Genomic DNA, 18894 nt, shown 5'->3' with positions numbered 1-18894 from the left:
TTGAACAAGTCACATTTTATTAGGATACAAGTGACTCAACCTCTATTGCATTCTATGGTGGTTTCACATGTTACTCTCTTACCTGGAGTCAAATCCTGAACTCAATGGGTTATTTGAAAATACTATGCCTTTAGGTGTGGAGGGTGGTTGGTGTAATTTGTGAAAATCCTCCCCAAGATGGGGCTCCGTGGGTGGGGTGTGTGTGTGTGTGGGGGGGTGTGTCCATCAGTAGATGCATTTCTGAATATGAGGCATGTAAAGGTTGCAGGTACATCTGGAGTCCCTTTTAGCTCTCATCAGTTTAGCTTCTGGAGATCATTTAGCCCCTTAACTTGGCTTTTCTATCTGCAAAATGGGGATGAACTTCAGCGTTCTGTTTCACTGAAGAGTTCTAATAATCACTATAATGGTATTTCTTTGAATGAAAAACGTCACTTGACCAGCAGATACATTTTAGGAGACTAAAGATTAAAGGTTGATTACTATCCCAAGGCAGCATTGCTAAAATGCAAAACTTTTTCATCAGAAATAAACATACTCTGTGTTTAATCAATATGTGAAATGGGCACCCCATCTTGAAATCCAATGTTCACTTTTAAAACACTATGGCACTTTAAAAAACATTTCTAACAAATGAATCTTCTTCATGAATGGTTCTTCTTTGTATGGGGATAATTTACCCAGTGACCAAATGTTTCTAGGGCAGATTACAGTTTCCCGTATTATTATTCTCTCTGATTTTCAGTCACTAGGAAATTCCACTGCTGCTTGGCAATGCAAAGAATTCCTAATCACCCGATATTTTGGCATGTTTTAATTGTCTTTCACTTCTGAATTTTGAAGCTTGCTCCTATATTTGAAACTATTCAGTGCCACCAAGTTGTTCATACTAAAAATTGGATATTCCAATAGCATACTGCCGTATGTCTATGCCATGATGCTGAGGTATTCCTTTTGTTGAAGTCTCACAATTACTTTTGGAATTGGCTGCAGGATTCATGATTCCAAAGGCAAAAAAAAGAAAAGAAAAGAAAAGAAAGGGAGAGGGCAGGGGAGCAGATGGGGTCTGAGTGCCACAGTGGACTCAGAGCCCCGGGGTCAGAGCACCCTCCTAGCCTCCTGGCAGCAGTGCCCTGGCCGGACCAACAGGACCCGGTCCTTCTGCTGCCTGCGTGCAGTGAGCTCTAGGGACTGTGGTCAAGTTCACCAAGCCCTGGCCAGAAGAAAGTATTTAACCATAAAGTGACCACAAGCTGCATTGCTCTGTTTTCTTGTTTTGATTTCAACAGTTTCTTTGCTATGAGAAAATGCTTCTTTGGGATAATGAGTCTGAAGCTGACTGTGCCATGCCTGGGCCAATGAAATGCATTTTGGCCTGGCTTCCCATCTCCTAAACACATCCAGGCATGTGGGCTGTTTTGGAGGGGAGAATGGGTTCTTTTTGGCATCTAACCCCACCCATGTCCAAATACCTTGCACTGCTGGAAGTATTTTTAACCAAGCTTTTCTCATGAAGATTTCATCTATTTGCTTATATTATTACCTACTAATGGTATAAAGCTTTGAATAAATGAGCAACTTTCAAATGGTAAAAAATGATCTTTGGGCAAACAAACCAAAAGTTGAAAAATCTTAAATATTTTTTTCCCAATTTTAGCATAAAAACCATTGTTAGAAAAAAAAGCAGCTTCCCAACGTCTAGGAGTCATGCAGCCATGACGTTCCATGTTTACATCCATACGTGTCAGCCAGTTTTCTTGAAGCTCCACTGATTGTCCAGCTGTCCACTGTATTTTCTGATTGTTGTCAAATTTAATTAGAAAATGTTCTTTCCAATTTTTCTGCAAGTTCAGTCTCTGAAATGGGGATGTTGGTGACAGCAGTGGAATTCTTATACAAAATAGCATACACATGCAAGCTACGTATATTGATCTTTATTTTTAGCATTTTATTCTATTAAAATAAGTTCAAGATATAATTTTAAAAATGTATAAGCTAAGGAATTTCTTTTCCTTTCCTGGCCTTCTTTAACTGTATTACATATGGGGAGTGTCCCCCCAAGAGAGATTGTGGGTTGGTTGTGAGTTTGGTTAGCCAACATCATCACCTTCGACACAACTGGCGCTCTGCTCACCTGCCTGTGGGGAGCAGCAGCATAGATGCCACACGGAGTTAAGAGCCACTGCTGATGAAACACATGACCAGGCACCAGGTTTATCCCAACTCCTGGCTCCTTCTCTCCATGTTCCCCTGCCTCCCTCCTTCTCCCTCCCTCTCTGTCTTACACACACACACACACACACACACACACCCCTCACTCTTCAGCAGGGCCATGATGAGTCAGCTCTAGGGACAGACAGGTGCGCTGCTCTCATTTCCAGCACTGGTGGCAGCAGCAGTGAGGGGCGCTGCGGGCAGCTTAGGAACACCTGTGTCTTAGGAACACCTGTGTCTTAGGAATACCTGTGTCTTAGGAATACCTGTGTCTTAGGAATACCTATGTCTTAGGAACACCTGTGTGGCTGGGGCTTAGGGTTGCTAAACCAGCTGTCCTACTCCAAACTAACAGTATCCTCTCTCCACTCTCTTCCTGGGAAGGCCCCCTCCCATCCTCCCCCAAAATACAGGGAAGATGGGTGCCCCCCATCAACAACAAGATGGATACCCCCCCACCAACGTGCCCATCTCCAGGGAGTCCCAGATGCCACAACGACTCAGGGCATCTGACTGGGGCACTTAGGACTTCTGAGGAGTACAGAGGCCAAAATTCCTCTTCCCAGTGACTGGGGGCTCCTTGTGCTTCACAAAGATACCATGTCTAAGAACGAACCAGGTGGGGCAGGGTCCAATTTACACAAGCTGCTATTCAGGAGCTCTGAACATAGGCGCAGCTTTGGCCCATACTGTGGGTTTGGAGGGGAAAGAGACCAAAACAGGTGTGCCCTTTCATGAGCCTGTGTGAGCGTGAGTGTGGATGGGGTGAAACAAACCTAGACCCTCGGGGAACTCCTGGGTGCTGGGCACCGCTCCTGTGGTCAGTGATGACGGGGCCCTGGGGAGTTGCCTTGTCCTACAGGGGGGTCATCAAGGACCAGAGCTGTGTGACATGGGAGGGAGCTGGTATCTCAAGGGCGTTTTCTGCCCAGGCAGCCCTTCTCCCTCCCACCACCGGCAGTTTCAGCCATTAGCAAGACCTTCCTTACACAGGACCCAATCGCAAAAGTCTCAGATCCCCTCACTGCAGGCTCCTGGCCCACCTGGACCCCACCACTGTGGCTGCTCCTGAGCTCTGTCCTCCAGCCCCTGCAGCAGCCTCCCTGAAGCAGGAGGGAAGGCCCTGAGCCAGGTGACCCAAGCTGGGTGGAGGTGGAAAGGGCCCCCACCCCCGGGCCGCTCTGGCAGCCCACTTTCCTCCCACCTGCTCTAAGGCTCTTTGGAGTCAGCCAGCCTGCTTGGGAAACGTTGGAGCTGAGAGCCAACCGCGCCGCCCCTTCAAGGCAAATCCCTGGAGAGCACAGGTTCTGGAGGCCCAGGAGGGATCGACTTAGAGGCAGAGCAGGGAAGCTCTGAAGGTCGCCTGGCTGAGGGGTGCACAGCAGACGGCCACCCACCCCGAGGCCCAAGAGCTGCTCAGCCCAGCTCCCTGCTGGCCAAGCCGCCCCCGGCTCTGCGCGTCCTCCCAGGGCACCCAGGCCTTCGGCGCCAACACGTGGGGCTGTCACCAGGGGGAACCGGAGGCCTGAGCTCAGCACCTTTGGACACCGCACCCGGCTAGCCTCCAGCGTCCCTTCAAACTTCGGTCCCTTCCCGGCTGTAGAGGAGGTGACTGACGCGGAAGCCAGTGGCCGCGGTCTGGTGGCCAGGGGCGAAGCCAGGGGAGGCGCTAAGGGTCTGGGAAGCGTGGACGGCCACCGTCGGAGGCGGCCTCCCGAAAGAAAAGTCGCCCGCCAGGCCCCCGGGGAAGGTGCCAAGGCCGCCCGCCAATGCGTTCATAGCGGAGGCGAAACCGGAGAAGCAGGTGGCGGCCTCGGGTGCGGATGGAGAGGGCGAAGCCTGCAGGTCCCGGCAAGCCGCGCCCGGGGGCTCCAGCGCGGGCGCCTCGGCCCCTCCCTCGCTCCTGGCTCCCGAGGGCGAGACCGCGCTGGCTGCAGCTCTCCTCTTCCTCTTCCTTCGGAAGTTCCCGTTGTCAAACATCTTCTCGCAGTTGGGGTCCAGGGTCCAGTAATTGCCTTTACCTGCATTAGAAGAAACAGCCCAGTTCAGAAAGTTCGAGCTTTGACGGACCCGTGGTGTGAGCGAGCGAGGAGGTCAGCTTCAGAAAGATCCCCCGCTGGCCCTTGCAGAGGGTCTGGGCCCTCGCCCCCATCCCACCCTTGACGGACACTGTGTATCCAATGGGCCTCCACAGCCGGACTGGGAAGAAAGTGGCAATCCAGAAAGGAGGAGGAAGGGAGCCTTGGGAAAGGCCCGAGACCCGCTAAGGTGAAGGAAGGCCTGCGGGATGCGAACCGTGGGATTCCAGCCGCTCTGCCAAGGACATCGCAGACCACGCCGGGCCCCCAGGGAGGCTCCAGAGCTTTCCAAATGGGCATCCTATTTGTTTTGCCTATCCTTGGGGTAGGCGCTGTATTCCCCACTTTACCGGGTAGGGCACTGAGGCCCAGGTAAGTTGAGTCACTCCCAAGGTCACCCAGCGTGCTGGCTCTCCCGCTTCTTCCTCCGAAGGAGCGCAGAGAGATTGAGAGCCCCGGGACCGCCACACTGTAAACGCGGGCCTGTGGGCACTGCCGCTGTCTGAGAACTTGTTCATGGCTAAGCACATCTCCCCCTTCTCTCTCTCCCCCGGGTATCCCCAACGCGCAGGGAGGAATTAGGTTGTCCGAGGTCGCTGCCACCCGCCGAGTGCGCGCAGCACGGCGGAAAGACCGGGAGTCCTAGACGGAGCGAGCCGGCGCGCCGCTGTTACCTGGGTCGTCCTCGTCGCGGGGCACCTTCTTGAAGCAGTCGTTGAGCGACAGGTTGTGGCGGATGGAGTTCTGCCAGCCCGCCTTGCTGCGCTTGTAGAAAGGGAAGTTGCCAGCCACGTACTGGTAGATCTGGCTGAGAGTCAGCCTCCGCAGGGGCGCGCTCTGGATGGCCATGGCGATGAGCGCCGAGTAGGAATAGGGCGGCCGCACCAGCCTCAGCAGCTCCTGCTGGCCGGAGAGGCTCAGCCAGGAGAGGTCCGCGCCCGCCAGGCCACCCGGGGCGCCAAGGAGCGGGCCGGGAGCCCCGTAGCCGGGGGCCGCGTAGGGCGGCACGGGCCCGGGACCTGAAGCGTAGGACTTGGATCTGAGCGCTGGCGCATTCACCCACAGGCGTGGGCCCCCGCCCACTGCTCCCAGATCACTATGCTCATAGCCCGGGGGGTGCGCGGTGGCCCGGGCCTGGCCGGGCGGGGCCGAGGAGGGGCCCAGGTCTTTGCAGTAGGTGGCCATGTCCAGCCGCGCCCGGGTCTGGGCCAGCGGTGCCGCACCGAGGCTCATGGGCGACCCATCCAGCTTGGCCACCAGCAGCCCCGGGGTGCGACCAGCCCGGCCCAGCCCTCTGCCCTTTAAACACCGTCGGGACCAGAGCCCAAGGAGAGTGACGGTGGCGAGCCCCTCCCCTGGCAGCCCTGGAGGAGCGAAATTCTTGTCCTCGCCCCGGTGTCAGTTTTCTGCCCCGCCCAGGCCTGACACGTCCCCGACCGGACGCCCCTCTGATTCCCCCTTCCTCCTTTATGCGATCCGTCCCGAGTCCACAGTCGCTCGCAGTCTTGGTTGCAGGGACCCTAAGTCCGTAGCCTCGTCTGATTTCATGGGCCCTGCAGCCCCGACTTCCCTAGACGGTACCACGACTCCTCAAGGCCCCCAGGGCTCTGGCTTGGGAGCCCCGTCCAATGCGCGGCCCCTTTTCTCTCCTGGGGACATCTTCCCCCAACGAAACTCGCCTCGCCGGGGCCCCTGGGTTACCCGGGACTCGGGGATAGGTTAGAGGGCAACTACACTGCTCAAGAGATCGCAATGAAGTCCGTAGATCTCCAGGCTAGAGCCGCAGAGGGAGGTGGCACGGTGGAGAACGAGGGGCTGGGCGTGGACAGTAGCCGTGGGGTCGTCCGGAGTCCTCGCGCCCTCAACGCGCGAAGGCAGTGGACTGACATCTGCGCCGAAGTCGCGCGTACCCCAGGGAGGGTCGGGACCCTGGAAATCTCGGACGCCGCAGCCGTCCAGGGCAGTCATCGCTTTTCCCAAGCCTGGGAATCCGGGGCCCCGCAAGGTTTCTCCGCGCTGTGGTCTCTGGAGCGCAGTGCGGAGGGAGTCAAGCTCTCTGCCGGCTGTCGGGGGACAAGCCGAAAACAGGGACGTCTCTGCAGTGCGTCCGACGCCAGCCGTCCTGTCCTGCTGCCTCCGGGGGATGCTGCAGCCCGGGTTCTCCCGTCCCCCCACGCTGCCCGGCTCTCGGCCTCCCCTGCTCCCCGCGCTGTAGGGTGGCGGAGGATGGACCCAGGCTGACGCGCCGCGCTGGGCTGGGTACCTGGGAAGAGCGCCCGCCTCCCGGACTCGGAGTCGGGCACCTGTGAGAAAGAGGAGAAAATTGAGGCCTGGTGCTCAAGGCTCAGAGATGAGGAGACCTCCCCATCCCTCCAAATTCCTGCCCGCGGTGTTGGGGCTGACCTCCTGGAAGCTGGCCTCTCCCTGGGTATTCCCCAGCGTTGCGCGGGGCTGTGGATCTAATTTCAATTCATTTGAAAAACAAAAGGACCAACCCTTCCTGACTTTTGGCGGTGGAGGAGGCTTTTAGGTTGGGGCCAGCGGTTCGATCGATCCAGGAGAGAGTTTGGGTTTGGGGGTTAAAGGGCCCAGGTTGAGTCGGCGACTTACTGGTGGTGCAGCCCCTAGGCCTCCCAGATCGTAGTTCCAAATTTTATGTAAAACAACTAATTTATGGAACCATTTAACAAATGGCGGAAAGAAGTGAGAGACCCTCTGTTGGGACGTTGGCCTCTCCCCTTAGAAGTGAAGCCACTTCGGAAGTAGTGGGTGAACTGAAGGCAGTTCCCAAGCAGTGAAGAGAAAAGAAATATCCCGAAATGGTTCTTTGAGGTCGGCTCTTCGGCTGGACTCTGCCCTCTTTTTCCTTCCCCCTTTCCTAAAGATTTCTAATTTTTCTCAAAGGAATGCTAGTAGTGGGAGTCCCAGGTGCCTTTTACTAAGCCGCCCTCCCCCTCATCCCCATCACACAACCTTGGTGGAATAACACAATGATTTGATAGGAAGAACTAATGTTATCTGCAGTTAACTGCACTACTGTGAGAATAAAATCAGAGATGTTGAATTTTAAAGAATAGCTTAGGTCATCTTTTGCAATGTAAAGGAATTTTAAAAAAGGACGTCAGTTCCTTCCAAATTCTCTTGAATTTTAATAGCCTTTCTTTCTGTAAATACTATAACTCTGTAACACTCGTGAGTTTCAGGACCTCTAAGAAAATCAAATGAAACTTCCTGTAATTTCTCTCAATTATACTTTACAGAAATCATTAAAATTTGTGCCATGGATATATATGTCCATATCTTTTTCACCCTTCTTTGCTCTCTCAGCCTAATTTCCATCTTCCATCTCCACTGTAATAGTTTCCTTATCTTTCAACAGACTGGACTCATAAAATGAATTTCAGTAGAGGGACTGCAGTCATTTTGGAGGAAAATGTGTTAACCCTTAAATGGTCTTGCATGGAACTTTGATGAGAATTTTCCAAGAGAAAAAAAAATCTCGGGAAAGAAATAACAAGGAAAAAGACTGTGCCCTGCCTGAGAGTCCTGCTGGGGTTCTCTAAACAGAACAGCCCTCCACACCCGCCTCAAGCCTCTGATCCATTTCTTTCTCCTTTATTTTCAAAAGTGATCCCTGCTGCTTACATGGAGGATAAGTCTCCCCAGCATTCCACCTTTCAAACTGCCAAGCCCACCTGCAGCTGCACCTACACCTGTTGCTGGGGGCACCTCTTCTCCTTCTCCATCATCAGGCCAGTCTCTCCTGGGCAGGACTGGGACTCAGGTGCACACCTGGGATGCAGCACTTAGGGGGCACTTGCTGGCAGGGCCTGGAAGAGACATTGTGCCCTTAGTTCTGTTCTCACACTTTTCTCAGGGGCCTCACTCTGTGATCTCCTCCTCTCTCTTCTCCTTCCCATCAGCATTTGCAGATCTCAGTTCTCTCCGTGGCAACAAATCCCTTCAGCCCACATCCCTTTTGAGGTGTCTCCGGGTCTTCAGAAGCCTGGTCTCCGGTGGCTGCTGCCCCAACCTCCTCTCTCAAGAGTGCACTCTTCACTCAGTGCAGACAGCCGTCCGCTCCCATGACTCAACTGAAACTGTTCAGGCACAGCCTCTGGTGGCCTCGGTCACCCTAAATCCAATGATGGTTTTTTACTCCTCATTTTGCTTGACTCGTAGCAGCTCTTGACACCTGCCAGAATCAACACCTCTTTCTCTGCCTGCTTTTCAGCACCGTGCATCTGGTTGGCCTCCCCTTCTCTGGCTTCTTCTCAGGCTCCGGGCTGGCTTCCCTTGCTCTGAGGCTGGGGTTCTGCAGGGCTCTGTTCTGGGCCCTCTTCTTCACTCCTGTGGCTTTAATTTCTGGCCTCTGACTCAGGGTTTGTCAGCCTCAGCACTATTGACATTTGGCAGCAAAACCTTTGCTGTCCTGTGTGTTGTGGGATTTTTTACTCCTGCTTTCTACCTGCTCAATGTGGATAACGCCTCCACTATTATGGCAACCAAAAATGTCTTCAGACATGGCCAGGTGTCCTCTGTGGAGCCAAATCACTCCATTGGAGAACCCCTGCGTTAACCAGTGATCCCCCATTTTTATCATCCATTTGGTTGTCTTCCTTTCAAACTCAACATGAAGAGGAATAATTCATTATCTTCCACTCCAAAACCTGTGTATCCATAGTATCTTTTTGGATGGCAACTTCACTTACTCAGTTGTTTGAGGCAAAACCTGGGAGTCCACCTTGACTCTCCCTCCCCTCCCTCCCACAGCTAATCAGCCAGCAAGAAGTCTTTATGCTGTGTCTAAATCATTTCTCACTCATCCAAAGCCCATTCCTCTGTCTTTCAGGATGATTGCCACAGCTTTTAGTAGATCCCCCTTGCTGTCTGTCTTGTCCCTCCCAATATGTTACCCACACTATGGCCAGACTGACCTTTCTAAAACCATGGAGGGAAGGATTCCAAAGATGACTCCCAAGATTCCCAGATTACTCACCAAACACTAACCTAGGTACTGCTGTGAGGGGATTTTGCAGACGTAAAGTCCCAAGTCAGTTGACCTTAAGATATAGAAATTATTCCAGTGGGCCTGACCCAGCCAGGTGAACCCTTTAAAAGCAGAGTTTACTTTGGCTGCCAGTAGCAGCAGAAGTCGGAGAATTCTTTTTTTTTTTTTTTTTTTTTTTTTTTTTGAGACAGAGTCTTGCTCCATTGCCCAGGCCGGAGTGCAGTGATACCATCTCAGCTCACTGCAACCTCTGCCTCCCGGGTTCATATGATTCTCCTGCCTCGGCCTCCCAAATATCTGGGATTACAGGCGTTTACCACCATGCCTGGCTAACTTTTGTGTTTTTAAGTAGAAACGGGGTTTCACCATGTTGACCAGTCTGGTCTTGAACTCCTGACCACAGGTGATCATCCCACCTTGGTCTCCCAAAGTGCTGGGATTACAGGCGTGAGCCACCGCACCTGGCCAGAAGTCAGAGAAGGATCTGATGCACTGTTGCTGGTTTAAATATGGAGGCCACAGGAGGAATGTGGGCAGCCTCCAGGAGCTGAGAGCGGTCCCAGCTAACAGCCAGAGAGGAAACAGGGACTTCAGTCCCACAGCCAAAAGGAAATGAATTCTGTCAATCACAAGAATAACCTTGGAAGGAGACCCCAAGCCCCAGATGAGAGCACAGTGGCTGACACTTTGACTTCAGTCTGAGCAGAGAACCCAGACATATCCTGCTGGACTTCTGACCTACAGAACTGTGAACTAATAAGTGAGTATTGCTTTAAGCCACTAAATGTGTAGTAATTTGTCACAAAGCAATAAAAAACTAAAAAACAAATAAGGTCATGTACCCTCCAGGCCAGACGCTCCCCTTTTCTCAGAAGATTCCCACTTCTCAGTGTGACTGAGCCTCCCCAGGACACGGCTCTGCCCCTATAGCCTGAGTTCTCATCATCCCCCGTGTGGGATCCCAAGCAAGGTGTGTTTGCTGACATTTACAGCTGATGTGCAGGAATCAACTTGGCTGGAGGAGTGTACTTAGTATTTTCAAACTTTCAAAATGTAGAGAGAGCTCAAGAGGCTTTTGTCTTAGAATGGATCATTTGCAACATCCGCAGATACTCTCCTTGACTTTTGCAGTTTTTTTCTTTCAAATTGTGTTGCAGGTTTTGGAATTTTATGTAGACTTCTGGTTTCTCACATTAGAAAGGATCGGGTCAGGGGCTACTGTGGCCAAGAGCTTAGTCTGGAGATACAACCAGATCTTGGTTTGAAGTTGGGCTCTAGCAATGAGATCCTAGGTCAACCATTCCATCCCACAGCCTCATTTTATCCCCTGCCTGTGAAGTGCTTTGACATAGTAAGTTTCTCAGTTAGCACAGGCATACCCTGTTTTATTATGCTTCACAGATACTGTGTTTTTTACAAATTAAATAATTGTAGCAACCCTAACTCAGAAAAGTCTATCAGCACCATTTTCCCAACAGCATGTCCTCACTTCATGCCTCTGTGTCACATTTTGGCAATTTTTGAAATATGTCAAACTTTTTCATTATTATTAATCTGTTATAGTAATCTGTGTTCAGTGGTCTTAGATGTTACTATTGTAATTGTTTTGGGGAGCCATGAACCGTGCCCATATAGGATGATGAACTTAATAAATGTTGTGTGTGTTCTGACTGCTCCACTAACCAGCCATTCCCATCTCTGTCCCTCTCCTTGCGCCTCCATATTCCCTGAGACAAAATAATATTGAAATTAAGCCAATTAATAACCCTACAATGACTTCTAAGTTCAAGTGAAAGGAAGAGTTGCAAATCTCTTACTTTAAATCAAAAGCTAGAAATGATTAAGTTTAGTGAGGAAGGCATGTTGAAAGTTGAGACAGGCCAAAACGTAGGCCTGTTGTGCAAAATAGTTAACCAAATTGTGAATGCAAAGGAAAAATTCTTGAAGAAAATGAAAAGTGCTACTTCAGTGAACACATGAATAAGGATAGGACACTATCTCATTCCTTTTTATGACTGCATAGGATATTGTGAGGATGAAATGAGATAATGCATGCAAAACACTTAAGCACATGTATTACTTTATGTATAGTATTTATTGGTATTCTCTCTCTGTCTCTCTCTCTCTCTCTCTGCCTTTCTCTGTCAATCATTCATTGACCTAGAGAATGAATCTTATGTTTAAAGTTTCGCTCTCTATAAGTTAAATACACTCTTCTATTCAAATATGTTATCTATATTCTTGATACCAAACTGAGAAAAGACTTCACTTACAATATCTTTTCTCCAAATATACGGTAGTGCCCATTTACTAGGAAAAACTTGACTGTACCAAAATACAATATTTAAGAGTATCCCATGTAATTGATTTCAAAACTATTTTAAATGATATATATTTGAACTTATATTCTAAAAAGTCTATACATTAAATTTAAATTTGTAAATAATTGCTATATTTACTTCATCTCTGTTTATGTATGTATTTTGTGGTTGGAACCTTTACAAATATAGACTTTTAAATTTTTACCCTTAAACACTTAGGCATCCATCTAAAAAAAGTGAAGACATTCTCGTACATAATCACAACTAACGAATTAGCAGCATTCCCTAATACTATCTTATACACATTTTATATTTCAAATTTTTTAATTTCTCTAAATAACTTCATGCCTTTTTTTTTCCAAATCAGAATCCAGTGTATTTATGAGACTGCTTGTATATTTGTCATGTTCATTATGTTTCTTTTATTCTAGAAGAGTCCCTCCCCTCACCTCAAATATTTTATTTATAAAAAAAATTGTGGGTACATAGCAGGTGTGTGTATTTATGGGGTACATGAGATATTTTGATATAGGCATGCAATGTGAAATCAGCACTTGGGTGATGGGGGTATCAAATGGGGTATCCATCCCCTCTAGCATTTATCCTTTGAATTACAAACAATCCAATTACATTCTTTATTTTCAAATGTACAATTAAGTTATTATTGAATATAGTCACTCTGTTGTGCTATCAAATAGTAGGTCTAATTCATTCTTTTTCTTTTTTCTTTTTTTTTTTTTTTTTTTGTATCTGTTTACTATCCCTACCTCCACTCAGCCTCCTAAATTACCCTTCTCAGTCTCTGGTAACCATCCTACTCTCTATGTCCATGAGTTCAATTGTTCTGACTTTTAGATCCCACAAATAAAAGAGAACATGCAATGTTTGTCTTTCTGTGCCTGGCTTATTTCACGTAACAAATCATCTCCAGTTTCATCCATATTGTTACAAATGACTGGATCTTGTTCTTTGTTATAGCTGAATAGCATTCCATTGGGTATAAGTACCACATTTTCTTTATCCATTCATTTATTGGTGGATACTTAGGTTGCTTCTAAATCTTAGCTATTGCAAACAGTACTGCAACAAACATAGAAGCACAGATATCTCTTTGATATACTGATTTCCTTTCTTTTGGGTATATACCCAGCAGTGGGATTGCTAGATCACATGGCAGCTTAATTTTTAGTTTTTTTGTGGAGCCTCCAAACTGTTCTCCATAGTAGTTGTACTAATTTACATTGCCACCAACAGTGTACATGGGTTCTCTTTTCTCCACATCCTCACGAGCATTTGTTATTGCCTTTTAGATATAAGTCATTTTAACTGGGGCAAGATGATATCTCATTGTAGTTTTTATTTACATTTCCCTGATGATTAACAATATTGAGCTCCTTTAAGCCTGTTTGCCATTTGTATGTTTTCTTTTGAGAAATGTCTATTCAAATCTTTTGTCCATTTTTAAGATCAGATTATTAGACTTTTTTCCTGTAGAGTTGATTGAGCTCTTTACGTATTTTGGTTATTAATTCCTTGTCAGATGAATAGTCGGCAAATATTTTCTCCCATTCTGTAAGTTGTCTCTTCACTTTTTTTATTGTATTCTTTGCTGTGCAGAAGCCTTTTAACTTGATGTGATCCCATTTGTTCATATTTGCTTTGGTTGTTTGTGCATGTGGGGTATTGCTCAAAAGATCTTTGCCCAGACCAATGTCCTGGAGATTTTCCTTAATGTTTTCTTGCGGTTGTTTTACAGTTTGAGGTCTTAGATTTAATCTTTAATCCATTTTTATTTGATTTTTGTATATGGTGATGGATAGGGGTCTAGTTTCATTCTTCTGCATATGGATATTTAGTTTTCCCAGCACCATTAATTGAAGAGACTGTCTTTTCCCCAGTGTATGCTCTTGGCACCTTTGTCAAAAATGAGTACACTGTAGGTTGTGCATTTGTTTCTGGGTTCTGTATTCTGTTCCATTGATCCATGTGTCTGTTTTTATGCCAGTACCATGCTGTTTTGACTACTATAGCTCTGTAGTATAATTTGAAGTCAGGTAATGTGATTCCTCTAGTTTTGTTCTTTTTGCTTAGGATAGCTTTGGTTATTCTGGATCTTTTGTGGTTCCATATAAATTTCGGGTTTGTTTTTTTTTTTTTTTTCTATTTCTGTGAAGGCTGTCATTGGTATTTCCATAGAGATTGCAGTGAATCTGTAGATTGCTTTGGGTAGTATGGACATTTTAACAATATTGATTCTTCCAATTCATTAACATGGAATATTTTCCCATTGTTTGGTGCCCTATTCAGTTTCTTTCATCAATGTTTTATAGTTTCTATTATAGAGAGCTTTCACTCCTTTGGTTAAGTGAATTCCTAGGTATTTAATTTCATGTGTGGCTATCGTAAATGGGATTACTCTTAAATTTCTTTTTCAGACTGTTCACTGTTGGCACATAGAAATGCTACTGATTTTTATATGTTGATTTTGTATCCTGCAACTTTACTGGATTTGTTTATCAGTTCTAATAGTTTTCCTGTGGAGTCTTCAGGTTTTTCCAAAAATAAGATCATATCATCTGCAAACAAGGATAATTTGACTTCTTCATTTCCAATTTGGATACTTTTTATATCTTTCTGTTGTCTCATTGCTCTAGAGAGGACTTCCAGTACTATGTTGAATAACAGTGGTGACAGTGGACATCCTCGTTGTGTTCCAGATCTTAGAGGAAAGGCTTTCAGTTTCTCCCCATTCAGTATGATACTCTCTGTGGGTCTGTCATATATGGCTTTTATTATGTTGAGCTATGTGTCTTCTATCACCAGTTTTTGAAGGTTTTTATTATGAAGGGATGTCGAGTTTTATCAAATGCTTTTTCAGCATCAATTGAAATGATCATATGGATTTTATCCTTCATTTTGTTCATATAATGTATCACATTGATTGATTTGTGTATGTTGAACCATCCTTGCATCCCAGGGATAAATCCCTCTTGGTTGTGATAAATGATCTTTTGAATGTATTGTTGAATTCAGTTTCCTAGTATTTTGTTGAGGATTTTTGCTTCAGTATTCATCAGGTATATTTACTTGTAGATTTTGTTTTATGTGTCTTTGTCTGGTTTTGGTATCAGGGTAATACTGGCCTCATAGAATGAATTCATAAGTATTCCCTTCTCATCTATTGTTTTTAATAGTCTGAGTAGGATTAGTATTAATTCTTCTTTAAATGTTTGGTAGAATTCATCAGTGAAGCCATCAGGTCCTGGGCTTCTCTTTAGTGAGAGACTTTTTATTATGTCTTTGATCTTGTTACTTGTTATTGGTCTATTCTGGTTTTGCATTTATTCTTAGTTCAATCTCGATAGGCACGTCACTAGGAATTTTTCCAGTTCTTCTAAATTTTCCAATTTGTTGGCATATAAATGCTTATAGTAGCTAATAATAATCATTTTAATTTCTGCAGTACTGGTTTTAATGTCTCCTTTTTCTTTTCTGATTTTATTTATTTGGATCTTCTCTCTTTTTTTCTTAGTCTGGTTAAAGGTCTGCCAATTTTGTTTAACATTTAAAGAAAACAACTTTTTGATTGGTTGATCTTTTGTATTATTTTCTTTCATTACAATTTCATTTCTTTCTGCTCTGATTTTTCTTATTTATTTTCTTTTACTAATTTTGGGTTTGGTTTGCTCTTGCTTTTCTAGTTCTTTAAGATGCATCATTTGAAGTTTTTCTTCTTTTTTGATGTAGGCACTTAGAGCTATAAATGTCCCTTTTAGTACTGCTTTTGCTGTATCCGATAGATTTTGGTATGTTGAGTTTCCATTATCTTTGTTTCAAGACATTTTTCAATTTCCTTCTTAATTTCTTCATTGATCCACTGGTCATTTAGGAGCATATTGCTTAATTTCCATGTATTTGTATGGCTTCAAAAGTTCTTTTGTTATTAATTTCTAGTTTTATTCCATTGTGGTCAGAGAAGATGTTTGATATTATTTCAATTTGTTTGAATGTTTTAAGACTTGTTTTGTAAACTAACATATGGTCTATCCTTGAGAATAATCCATGTCCTGAGGAAAAGAATGTGTATTCTACAGTTCTTGGATGAAATGTTCTGTAAATATCTATTAGATCCATTTGGTCTATAGTGCAGATTAAGTCTGATGTTTCTTTGTTGATTTTGTGCCTGGAAGATCTGTTCAATATTGAAAGTGGGGTGTTGAAGTATCCAGCTATTATTGTACTGGGGCTTCTCTCTCTTTATCTCTAATAACATATCCTTTATATATCTGGGTGCTCCAGTGTTAAGTGCATATACATTTAAAATTGTTATATCCTTTTGCTGAACTGACCCCTTTATCATTATAGAATGACCTGTTTTGTCTCTTCTTATAGTTTTTGTCTTGAAATCTATTTTCTATAATTTAAGTATAGTGACTTCTGCCCTTTTTTGGTTCTCATTGGCATGGAATATCTTTTTCCATCCTTTTATTTTCAGACTATGTGTGTCTTTATAGGTAAAGTATGTTTCTTGTAGGCAACAGGTCTATAGGTCTTGATTTTTCATCCATTCAGCCAGTCTATGTCTTTTGACTGAAGAGGTTAGTGCATTTACATTCAATGTTATTATTGAAAAATAAGGACTTTTTTCTGCCATTTTGTTATTTGTTTTCTGGTCTTCTATTCCTTCTCTCTTTTCTTCCTTTTCCTGTCCTCCTCTAGTGAAGGTGATTTTCTCTAGTGATGTGATTTAGTTTCTTGCTTTTTATGTTTTGTGTATCCATTGTATGTTTTTTGGTTTGAGGTTATCATAAGGCTTGCAAATACTACCTTATAACCCATTATTTTAACCTGAAAACACCTTAACATTATATGCGTAAACAAACAGGCAAAAATAAGTCTAATGAAAACTCTACATCTTAACTTCTGTTTAACTTTTTGTTGTTTCTATTTATATCTTATTGTACTGACTATGTCTTGAAAGGTTTTTGTAGTTATTATCTTTGACTGGTTCATAATTTAGTCTTCCTACTTAGGATAAGAGTAGTTTCTACACCACAGTTTCAGTGTGATAATATTCTGTGTTTTTCTGTGTACTTACTATTACCAGTGAGTTTTGCACCTTCAGGTGATTATTTATTGCTCATCAATGTCCTTTTCTTGCTGATTGAAATACTCCCTTTAGCATTTCCTATAGGACAGGCCTGGCATTGATGAAATCTCTCAGCTTTTGTTTGTCTGGGAAAGTCTTCATTTCTTTTTCATGTTTGAAGGATATTTTTGCTGGATATACTATTCTAGGGTAAAAGTTATTTTCCTTCAGCACTTTGAATATGTCATAACACTCTCTTCTGGCCTGTAAGGTTTCCATTGAAAAGTCTGCTGCCTAACATATTGGAGCTCCATTGTATGTTATCTGTTTTTTTTCCCTTGCTGCATTTAGGATCCTTTTCTTAATCCTTGACATATGGGAGCTTAATTATTAAATGCCTTGAGGTAGCTTTTGGGTTAAATCTGTTTGGTTTTCTTGATTAAGTCTGCTTGGTGCTCTTGGACTTGGATATTGGTATCTTTCTCTCAGTCTGGGAAGTTCTCCATTATTATCTCTTTGAATAAATTTTCTACTGCTATGTCTTTCTCTACCTCTTCTTTAAGGACAATAACGCTCAGATTTGCCCTTTTGAGGCTATGTTCTGGATCCAGTAGGCATGCTTCATTTTTTTTTTTTTTTATTCTTTTGGCCCCTCTGACTGTGTGTTTTCTAATAGCCTGTTTTTGAGCTTACTAATTATTTCTTCTGCTTGATCAGTTCTGCTACTAAAAGATGCTGATGCATTCTTCAGTATGCCAAATGCATTTTTCAGCTCCAGAGTTTCTGCTTGATTTTTAAAAATGTTTTCAATCTCCTTGTTAAATTTATCTAATACAACTCTGAATTTCTTCTTCATGTTATCTTGATTTTCTTTGAGTTTCCCAATTGCTAGTGCTTTATATCCTTCATTTGGTGAGGTCATGTTTCCCTGGATGGCAATGATGCTAGCAGATGTTCTTTGGTGTCTGGTGATTGAGGAGTTAGGCATTTGTTGCAGTCTTCACGTCTGGGCTTGTTTGTAGTCATCCATTTTGGGAAGGCTTTCCATATATTTGAAAGGACTTCAATGCTGTGATATAAGTTGCATCTGCTTTAGGGGGCATCCCAGGCCAAGTAATGCTGTAGTTCTTGCAGACTCGCAGAGGTACCACCTTGATGATCTTGGACCAGACCTGGGAGCTTTCTCCGGATTACCACAGAGACTCTTGTTCTCTTCCTTTAATTTTTCCCACACATACAGAGTCTCTCTCTCTCTCTCTCTCTCTCTCTCTCTCTCTCTCTCTCTCGCTCTCTCTCTCCCCGTTCTGAACCACCTAAAGCTGGGGGTGGAGTGACACAGGAACCCCTGTGGCCACCACTACTGTGACTGCACTGGGTCTGGTCCAAGGCCTGCTGTAACCACTCCCTGGCTACTGCCTATGTTCAGTCAAGGCCATGGGGTTCTACAATCAGCAGGTGGCAAAGCTAACCAGGCCTGTCTCCTTCCCTTCAGGAAGGTGAGGTCCCCTAGGCCCTGGGTGAGATCAGAAGTGCCACTGGGGAGTCAGATGCCGTTGCAGAGTCAGGAACTAGAGTCAAAAACTGTAGATGTCTACCTGGTGTTCTACTGTATTACAGCTGAGCTGACACTCAAACCACAAGACACAGCTCTTCCGGCTCTTCCCTCCCCTTTCCAAAAGCAGAGGAGTCTCATCCTGTAGCCTCCGCCACCAAAGTCCACGAGGAGTACTGCCAGACTACTGCCCATGTTCCTTTAAGGCCCAAGGCTTCTTAAGTCAGTGTGTTATGAATGCTCCCTGACTCAGGACTTCCCCTTCAGGGCAGTGTACTCTTGCTTAGGGCAGGTCCAGAAATGCCATCCAAAAGTCAAGCCCTGGAATCTGGCACCCCAAGAGCCTGCTTGGTGCTTTACCCCCCTGTGGCTGTGCAGGTACCTAAGGTATAAGACAAAGTCCTCTTTACTGTTCCCTTTGCTTTTTTCAAGCAGAAAGAGTTTGCTCCATAGCCACTGCAGCTGGGAATGTGCTGAGTCTCACTCAAAGCCTGCAAGCCTCAGAGATACAAGACCCGGATGTAGTACCTGAGTTTCACTGTTGGTTATTCTGGGCCCAAGGGCCCTTCAGTTAGTAGGTGATGAATGCTGGCAGGATTGAGTCCTTCCTTTCAAGACAGCAGGTTCCC

At 45.3% G+C, this 18894-nt stretch overlaps 1 protein-coding gene and 1 pseudogene across 1 annotated transcript; one reads left to right on the top strand and one right to left on the bottom strand.

Moving 5' to 3' along the window:
• Positions 1-1922: 1922 nt before the first annotated feature.
• Positions 1923-5566, bottom strand: FOXI2 (forkhead box I2). The gene is made up of 2 exons (XM_005566739.5): positions 4967-5566; positions 1923-4235 (listed from the first exon to the last, which is right to left on the bottom strand). The coding sequence occupies exons 1-2, from the start codon at positions 5523-5525 to the stop codon at positions 3790-3792; spliced, it is 1005 nt and encodes a 334-aa protein (XP_005566796.3). The 5' UTR covers positions 5526-5566; the 3' UTR covers positions 1923-3789.
• A 478-nt stretch (positions 5567-6044) lies between these two features.
• On the top strand, positions 6045-8484 carry LOC141407629 (uncharacterized; annotated as a pseudogene).
• Positions 8485-18894: the final 10410 nt, after the last annotated feature.

This window comes from Macaca fascicularis, chromosome 9 (assembly GCF_037993035.2).
Source record: "Macaca fascicularis isolate 582-1 chromosome 9, T2T-MFA8v1.1".
NCBI lineage: Eukaryota > Metazoa > Chordata > Mammalia > Primates > Cercopithecidae > Macaca > Macaca fascicularis.
This window is presented reverse-complemented; position numbering and strand designations above follow the sequence as displayed.